This window comes from Orycteropus afer, unplaced genomic scaffold (assembly GCF_000298275.1).
Source record: "Orycteropus afer afer isolate SDZICR_OR568_19922 unplaced genomic scaffold, OryAfe1.0 scaffold00046, whole genome shotgun sequence".
Taxonomy (NCBI): Eukaryota; Metazoa; Chordata; class Mammalia; order Tubulidentata; family Orycteropodidae; genus Orycteropus; species Orycteropus afer.
The window spans coordinates 14,794,385-14,804,404 of record NW_006921633.1 but is presented as its reverse complement, the minus strand read 5'-3'; the positions used below and the strand labels follow the sequence as shown (position 1 = coordinate 14,804,404).

Below are 10,020 nucleotides of genomic sequence, written 5' to 3'. Positions count from 1 at the left end.
TTCTTGTATTTTCTTCCAAAATTCTTCTAGGGTTTTTTCTGTGTTTTCTTTGGTCTGTCTCTCAATCCTTTAAAGATACTTAAATATAATTCTTTTGCATTCCTTATCAGAGAGTTCCAATGCTGCTTCTTCCTCAGGGATGTGTTCTGGGTCTGTATCCTGCTCTCTTCTTTCTACCACTTTATCCTGCTTCTTTGTGGACTGTGATGGTCTGTTGTCTCCGAGGCATCATGGCGTTGTTGTATTTATATCTCTGTTAACTGCTTGTGAAGAGCAGCCAAGGGCGATTCAGGCTCTTCTTGGTGGTTTTTTATTATTGGCCCATTGGTGGAGAAAGAGGTAGTGGCTCTCACTCAGTAAGTGAATTTGCAGGAGGTGTGGGTGTGGTTGTGTTTTATGGGGACTGTTGTTGTCTCCCACTTAGTTAGACACAAATTACAACTGAATAACCATCAAAAAACTAAAAGCCCATGGATGAAAATCACCCCATGTAATCACACAGGAATAGTAACCAAAAAAAGAAAAAAGGGCAAAAGAAGAAGCAAAAACAAGAAAACCTGCAATATTGGGGGATAGGGCACTAAGAGAAAAAAGTAGAGAAGAGAATAACAAAGGAAAAAAAAAAAAACATGGGAAAAATGCAAAAAGAAAAACAAGGAACGGGGTTAACCACGAGAAAAAAGTGGAAAAAAAAATTTCAACCAGGCACAGGGAAAAGAAAAAATGCTGACAACTAGGACCTGGGAGGGGAAGATTAAGAATAATAGTAAAAAGGACAAATGTATTAAGAATAATAGTTGTTTTAAAACAGACATATACAAGCAAACTAATCACCAGAAAAAAGAAAGCAAAAAAGAAAAAAATAAAAAGAGAGAAAAAAAAAAAAAAAAAAAAAAAAAAAAAAAAAAAAAAAGAAATCGGTGGAGGACAGGGCAGGGCACCCAGACTCCATATGAGCACACAGACTGTGATGGAGTTCCTGTGGCCCAGAAGGTAGGTGGGAGTGGGGGATGGCTGCACCTCTGTTCACCAAGTGGGTGTGGGGTATAAGAGTAACAAGAAGAATGTGGTACATTTTCAGTCTTGCAGGTCTGGAGTGACCTTGGATTTGCTGGAAAGCAGAACATGTTCTTAAGCCCCAGGAATCTGCGAGAGCACTGTCTCTTTAAATATTCAAAATAGTCAAGCCGCTTTTAAACCTTCAAAATGGCAGCATCCTCTGGACCGGCAAAAGTCCACAGCTCAGCCCGCCTTTCTCTTCACCTTCTCTGTTTATTCCCCAGCCACCAGAGCAGTTCTCTGTGCAGTCCCTGGCTACCAGCACTGATTTTTAGGTTAATTCTTAGGTCCTATCACCACTCAGGAATCTCCAAGCTGTCTATGCCGTCAGGATCGCTCAGGATCGCTGCCAGACTGCAGTTCTGTATGTCTCCTTTTTTGGTATTTTCATGCAAATTCTTCTGCTAGTTGTAGTTTTTAGTCCACTTCTATATCCTCTCCTTCAAGGTTCAGGGGTCCAAGATTATCTTCTGTATCTGTGTTAATTGGTTTCCCTTTTCTTTGTTGAAGAGGGTCTGTGCAGTCTTTCTGCCTGGTCCACCATCAATCCAAGAAGTACAAATACATTCTTTAAAGAAAATGTCTTTCACGATATGAAGCAACTAAACCACAAAAAGCAAACTCACTGCTGTAGAGTCTATTCAACTCATAGCAACTCCTCCATGGGTTTCCAAGGCAGTATCTTTACGGAAGTAGATTGCCCAATCTTCCTTCCAAGGAGTGGCTGGTGGGTTTGAACCACCAACGTTCTGGTTAGCAGTCAAATGCCTTAGGCACTACGTCACTAGAGCTCCCACAAAGCAACTAGGACTCTTATTTTGCTAATGGTTATGTAAAATAGTATAATCACTTAGGAAAGCTACTTGCCAATTTCTTAAAAATTTATTTACCCTATCAACAAGCATTCCCATTCCTAGGCATTCGCCAAGAGAAATGAAACTATCTGTCCCTCAAAATACTTGGACAGTAAAGTTCATAGAAGCTTTATTCACAAGAGTGAATGTTCACAATAGTAAAACTGGAAATAAGCCAAATGTTCATCAGCAAGGGGTGAGATCATCAATTCTGGCATAAGATGGAATACTACTCAGCAATAATAAATAAATAAATACACAAATTATCAGTACATACAAATAGTGTGCATGAAGGTCAAAAATGTTATGTTGAGCAAAAGAAGCCAGATATAAAATAGTACGTTCTGTATGACTCCACTTAAATGAAATTCAAGAACAGGCAAATCTAGTTTATAATGATAGAATATCAGCACATGGCTGCTTTTGGGGGTTAGGAATTAACTGGAAAAGGATACAAATGACAAAAGTGATGGAAATAATCTATATCTTTTTTGGGGGTCATAACACGTTATTTATCAAGAAGCCCTGGTTATTTATCAAGAATTTGTGATTGCCTGCTAACCTAAAGGTTGGCAGCTCAAACCCATCCAGTGGCCCAGCAGAAGAAAAGCCCTGGCTACCTGCTTCCATAAAAATTACAGGCAAGGAAACCTTATGGAGTAGTTCTACTCTGTAACACATGGGATTGCCATGAGTTGGGAGCCAACTCAACAGCACCTAATAACACCAATAACATATATTTATCAAAACACACCACACTGTCATTAAGACCTGTACATTGTTCTATACATAAACTTTGTTGTTGTTGTTGTTACATGCCGTCGAGTCAGACCCAACTCATAGCGACCCCTCCTTGGGTTTCTGAGGCAGTATCACTATGGAAGTAGATTGCCCCATCTTCCTTGCAAGGAGTGGCTGGTGGGTTTGAACCACCAGCCTTCTGGTCAGCAGTCAAGTGCCTTAGAAACTATGCTATCAGAGCTCCTATATAAACTTTAGCTATATATAAAAATTAAGAAAGATACCCTGAGCAAAATTAAAAATTCAGAAATGCTTAAAATCTCAATTGAAATGAGTAAATTTTTCTTTACTTGTGGAAAATTCAATATCCAGTAAACATGCTGTGGTTATTGCGTGCTTGTAAAAACATACTTTTACTTATATATCTGCAGACCATACTTTTTAAATATCTAGAATTTTCACTTAACATTTTTAAATGTACTCTCCACACACAAAACTATCAAATCAAAAAAACCAACAACCATTAAAAGAAAAATCCAACTTCTCTTTTGCAACCTAGCAATGAGCTTACATGTAACTCATCATGTTTAAGTGTCTCTAACTTAAAGTCTGAATAATTAATCCAAGGTACAATTTTGAAAGCAGTATCTAATTAATCATTAACTCATTACACTCTAGTACAGAGAATTTAAATAATTACATTGCTCAAGGCTACCAAATCAAGATTAAAACTCAGATATTTGACTTCCATTTTAAGAAATGTAGTCATAGATTACAACACTTCATTAAATCACTTTTAGTAAATTAAATGCTCAGAAATAATTGAAAATAGCAAGTTATATTTTAAAATTATTTACATGGGGCCAGAAAAGCTTATTAATGTGACTCAAAATTAAATTCAACATTTGGGTAAAAAAATTCAGAAAACAGACTAACCTTGGAAGACTTCCTTCGGCTTCTTCTTGTCCAAACTACCACCAGTTTATCTGGTTGCCTGTCAAACAGGAAAAAGAAATTAAATATAATTAAGTTACTTTAAACCAAATTAATAAAGTTTAGTTTCAGTGTCTGTCATAGATTGAACTGTGTCCCTTTAAAATATGTGTCTGGGCAATGATTCTCAGTAGTCTGGCAATCATGTAATGATGTAACTTAGCAGTTTTGTAACAAAGGAATCATTCCCTATAAGGTGATCTGATGTGATCAGACAATCAATTGTAAAAAGATTAAGGTGAGATGCAACACTCTTACTTATGTCACAGGCCTAATACAAGAAGGAAGTTTCCCTGGGGTATGGCCTGCATCACTTTTATCCTACAAGAGATAAAAGGAGAAAGAAACAAGCAGAGAGGGAGGAAACTCAGTACCACCAAGAAAGAAGAGCCCAGAGCAAAGCTCATCGTTTGGACCCAGGGGTCCCTGCCCACCTAGATCCAGGGGAAGACTGATACCAAGACCACGAAGATTTTTAAGGGGCAGTGAACCCACAGATGTTGAAATGAGGATAGGGCCTTCCCCTAGAGCCAACAGAGAAAGAAAGCTTTCCCCTAGAGCTGGCATTCTGAATGTGGACTTTTAGCCTCCCATACTATGAGAGAATAAATTTCTGTTTGTTAAAGCCATACGTTGGTAACATTTTTGTCACAGTAGCACTAGGTAACAAAGACAGTGCCTTTAAAAGGGCAAAAATGTCATCTGCTTTAGATAGACCAGCTAGTCTTACAATCAAACTCTATAAATTATTCAGGTATAGTAGATGCTGAATACAGATATGATCTAATTTAAATGACCAATATTTCATCAACATGCTTTTCCAAAAATATTTTAACAAGTTAATCCATCAGGACAAACAAAGTAAAATAAAATACTTAGAATTGGGCACCATTTCAAAAAGAAAAGCATACATATATCTTCTACAAAAATTAATACTGTACTTCTAACATATTCTCTTCATTAATATAGAAAAATAATCATAACAATGATGTTTCCAAAATAATTTAAATCTATGTGTTTACATGTCTGTATCTGAGGAACACTGTTCATGGTTTTCAAGATTCTTTTTATAATTAATAATCTCATTTATCTTTATAAAAATACCATAGTACTGAAAAAATTACAACATACACTATTGCCATTGAGTCGGATCCGACTCATAGTGACCCTTCCTTGGGTTTTTGAGGCATTATCACTACCAAACCAAACTCACTGCCATCAAGTCGGATATGACTCGTAGTGACCCCTCCTTGGGTTTCCGAAGCGGTATCACTATGGAAGTAGATTGCCCAACCTTTCTCCCAAGGAGTGGATGGTGGGTTTGAACTGCCAGCCTTCTGGTTAGCAGTCAAATGCCTTAGGCACTACACTACCAGAGCTCCCACTGAAAAAACAGGCAAGGCATATACTATTACTCTTATAAGTCTGAAAAACTGATAATTAATCAAAGGCTCTGGTAGAAACAAGACTAGAATCCAGGTCCTCTAACTCTCAGACTTCTTTCTTTATATTTTGCTAAAAGAAACTCAATCAAATACAAATAATAATTTTCAGTGAATAAAAGTTATCTTTTGTGCTTACAGAAAATATCAAAACCACAATTACGAGTTATTTTAATTTTCACTTAAAAAAAAAATCATTTTATATCTCCTGAAATCCCTATCAACTGAGAATCTTTCCTAATGTTTCATTTAATTATGTGTGTGTGTGTGTGTGTGTGTATATATATATATATATATATATATATATATATTACATATATATATATTATGTATAATATATGTAATAAAATATTATATATAACTACTAAAAACCTACTGTCATAGAGTTGATTTCAACTTATAATGACCCCCAGTGGGCTTCCAAGGCTGTAAATCTTTAAGGAAGTAGATTGTGTTATCCTCCTCCCTCAGAGCAGCTGATGGGTTTGAACTGCTGACCTTCTGGCTAGCAACCAAATATCTTACCCACTATGCCACCAGAGTGCTGTCTCTCTCTCTCTCTCTCCACACACACACAATCATGATGTTAGGTGCCAACGAATCAATTCTAACTCACAGTGACCCAACGTACAATGGAATGAAAAACTGTCCAGTCCTGCACCATCTTCAAATCATTGTTATACTTGAGCTCATTGTTGTAGTCACTGTGTCTCATTGAGGGTCTTCCTCTTTTTTGCTGACTCTCTACTTTACTTTGATGTCCTTCTCCAAGAACCAGCCCTGCCTGATAATGTGTCCAAAGTCCATGAGCTGAAGTCTCTCCATCCTTGCTCCTAAAGAACATTCTGGCTGTACTTATTCCAAGACAGATTTGTTCATTCTTCAGGCAGTCCATGGTATATTCAATATTCTTCACCAACACCATTGTGGTGGTTAAGTTTGTGTGTCAACTTGGCTGGGCCTGTTTGAGTGGCTGGGCAGCTGGATGTAGTATTCCCCATGATGAGACTGGTAATCAACTCCATGGTGGAATCTGCTGTGATCAGTTGCCTTAGGGCTGTGGTCTGCTTCCTGTATATAAGGAGAAGGCTTGGGGAACAGGCTCTAGCTTATGACACACTTGAATCCTGCATGTAGCCTTGTTGTTGTTCAGCAGCCTGCCATGCTCTGCCGACCTTGGGACTTTCAGTGGACTTGAATTAATGACCCGCTGTGTGATTTGGTAACATCAGGACTGTGCCTTTTTACTTGTCAGCTTTGGGTTTGTCAGCCTCAGCAGCCAGCAGCTGAATGAAGAAAAGAGGCTTTCACCCAGCCCCTGGAACCTGGCACTTTAAATTCAGACTTAAAGCCTCCAAACTGTAAGAGAATAAACTCCTGTGTGCTCAAGCCATCCTATTTGTGATATATTTCTGTCAGAGCAGGACAGAGGTAACCAAAACAACCATACTTCAAAGGCATCAATTTTTCTTTGGTTTTTTATTCACTGTCCAGCTTTCACACACGTGAGGTCACTGAAAATACCACGGCTTGGATCAGGTGCATCTTAGTCTTCAAAGTGGTATCTTTGCTCTAACACTTTAAAGAGGTCTTTTGCAGCCAATCTGTCCAATGCAATACATCCTTTGATTTCTTAACTTGCTTCCATGGGCTTTAATTGTGGATCCAAGTAAAATGAAATCCTTGACAATTTTAATCTTTTCTCCATTTATCATGATGTTGCTTATTGGTCTAGTTGGGAGGATTTTTATTTTATGTTGAGGTATAATTCACACTGACCTTCATCAGTAAGTGCTTCAAGTCCTCTTCACTTTCAGTGAGCAAAGTTGTGTCATCTGCATATCACAGATTGTTCACAAGTCTTCTTCCAATCCTGATGCTATGTTTTCCATCATATACTCAAGCTTCTTGAATTATTTGCTCAGGATACAGACTGAATAAGTATAGGGAAAGCAGATAATCCTGACGCACACCTTGCTTAATTTTAAACCATGCGGTGTCTTCTTCTTCTGTTAGAATGTTTGTCTCTTGTTCTATGTATAAGTTCCTCATAAAGCACAATTAAGTGTTCTGGAATTTCCATTCTTCACAATGTTATCCATAATTTGTTGTGATCCACACAGTCAAATGCCTTTGCATGGTCAATGAAATACAGGTACACATCTTCTGACAGACTCTGCTTTCAGCCAAGATCCATCTGACATCAACAATGATATGATTTATTCCATGTTCTCTTCTGAATATGGCTTGAACTTCTAGCAGTTCTCTGTTGATGTACTGCTGGCAACCATTTTTTAAATTATCTTCAGCAAAACTTTACTTATCTGAGATATTGTTTGATAATTTCCCCCATTTTGTTGGATCAACTTTCTTTGGAATGGGTACAAACATGGATCTCTTCCAGTTAGCTGGACAAGAAGCTGTCCTCCAAATTTCTGAGTATCAACAAGTAAGCACTTACAGTGTTGCATCCATTTGTTGAAACACCTCACTTGGAATTCTGTCAATTCCTGGGGGCTTGTTTTCACCAATGACTTCAGTGCAGCTTGGACTTCTTTTTTAAATACCATTGGTTCTTCAGCATATGCTACCTCCTACAATGGTTGAATGTCAACCAATTCTTTTTGATACTATGACTGTATATTCTTTCCATCTTCTGTGGATGCTTCCTGTATCATTCAATATTTTGCCCAGAAAATCTTTCAATATTGTAACTCAAAGCTTGAATTTTCTTTTAGCTTGAAGAAATGCCGAGCATGTTCTTCTCTTTTGGTTTTCTAGCTCAGGTCTTAGCACATTTTATTATAATACTTTACTCTGTCTTCTTGAGCTGCCCTTTGAAATCTTCTGTTCATCTCTTATTTAATCACTCCTTCCATTTGCTTTAGCTAGTCTTTGTTTAAGAGCATGCTTCAGAGTCTCTTCTGACATTCCTTTTGGTCTTTTCTTTCTTTCCTATCTTTTTAATTACTTTCTGCTTTGTTCACATATGATGTATTTGATGTCATGTCATAACTTGTTTGACCTGCAGTCACTAGTGTTCAATGCATCAAATCTATTCTTGAAATGGTCTCTAAATTCAGGTAGGATATATCCAAGGTAATACTCTAGCTTTCACAGACTCATTTTAATTTTCTTCAGCTTCAACTTGAACTTGCATGTGAGCAATTGATGGTCTGTTACACAGTCGGCGCCAAGCCTTGCTCTGACTGATGATATTGAGCTTCTCCATTCCTTATTCCACAGATGTAGTCAATTTGATGCCTATGTAGTCTATCTGGTTAGGTCCATGTGTTTAGTCACCATTTATATTGCTGAGAAAAGTATTTGCATTGGTCATTCCTCTTGCAAAATTCTATTATACAATCTCCAGCATCATTTCTAGCACTACAGCCATATTTTCAACTACCCATCCTTCTTCATTTCCAACTTTCATGTTCCAATTGCCAGTTATTATCAATGCATCTTGATTACATGTTTGATCAATTTCACACTGCAGAAGTTGGTAAAAATCTTCAATGTCTTAATCTTTGGCTTTAGTGGTTGGTGCATAAATTTGAGTAATAGTCGTAATAACTAGTCTTCCTGGTAGGCATATGGATATTATCTTATCACTGAAAGCATTTTACTTTGGGATATATCTTGAAAGGTTCTTTTTGATAACAAATGCAAGGCCATTCCTCTTCAATTTGTCATTCCTGGCACAGTAGAGACCATATGACTATCCAATTCAAAACGGCCAATACCAGTCCACTTCAGCTCACTAATGCCTAGGATATCAAGCTTTATGTGTTCCATTTCATTTTTGAAGACTTCCAATTTTCCTAGATGCACACTTTGCACCTTCCACATTCTGATTATTAATGAATGTTTGCAGCTGTTTCTTCTCATTTTGAGTCACAGGACATCAGCAAATGAAAGTCCCCCAAATTTACTCCATTCATGTCATTAAGGTCACTTCCACTCTGAGTAGGGCAGCTCTTCCCCAATAGTATTTTGATTGCCTTCCAAACTGAGGGGCTCATGTTCTGCTGCTATTCATAAGGTTTTCACTGCTCCAGTTTATCAGAAGTAGATCTTCCTAGTCTGTTTCAGTCTATAAACTCCATTGAAATCTGTCTACCATGAGTGACCTTGCTGGTGTTTGAAATACCAGTAGCATAACTGTTAGCATCACAGTAACACACAAGCCACCACAGTATGACACACTGACAGGCGAGCAATGGTTATTATATCTCACACACACAAAAAAAGGTCACAAGCCTTAAACTCTATAATTCATCTATAAACCTGTACGGACTTATTTTCTTTAAAAAGGCAGTCTAGAGTAGGTTCCGGCAAGATGACAGACTATGCAGAAGGACTGCACAGACCCTCGTCAACAAAGAAAAGGGAAACCAATAAACACAGACACAGGAGATAATCTTGGACCCCTGAGCCTTGAAGGGAAGGATACAAAAGTGGACTAAACCCCAACTAGCACAAGAATTTGCGTGAAAATACCAAAAAGGAGACACACAGAGCTGCAGTCTGGCAACAGCCTGAGTGACCCAGACGGCACAGATGACAGGGCTTGGAGATTCTTGAGTGGTGGTAGGACCTAAGAATTACCCAAAAATCACCCAGCTAGCCGGGGACTGCACGGAAGACTGTGCACGGTGGCTGGGTAACAAACTGAGAAGGTGAAGAGAAAGGTGGGCTGAGCTGTGGACTTTTGCCAATCTGGAGGACGCCGCCATTTTGTAGGCTTAAAAAGCGGCTTGACTATTTTGGATATTTAAAGAGACAGCGCTCTCGAAGATTCCTGGGGTGGTAGGACTTAAGAATTAACCTAAAAATCACCCTGCTAGCCAGGGACTGCATGGAGGACTGTGCACAGTGGCTGGGGAACAAACAGAGAAGGTGAAGAGAAAGGTGGGCTGAGCTGTGGA

General features: G+C 38.3%; 1 protein-coding gene across 1 annotated transcript in view; it reads right to left on the bottom strand.

Annotated features, from left to right (window-relative positions):
* The window catches only part of EHBP1 (EH domain binding protein 1), a 612,350-nt gene that overhangs the window by 453,814 nt on the left and 148,516 nt on the right, over positions 1-10,020 (bottom strand). Inside the window, exon 2 of the mRNA XM_007938033.2 lies at positions 3,591-3,648. Coding sequence (XP_007936224.1) covers positions 3,591-3,648 — 58 coding nt within the window. The remainder of the gene's footprint in view (positions 1-3,590; positions 3,649-10,020) is intronic.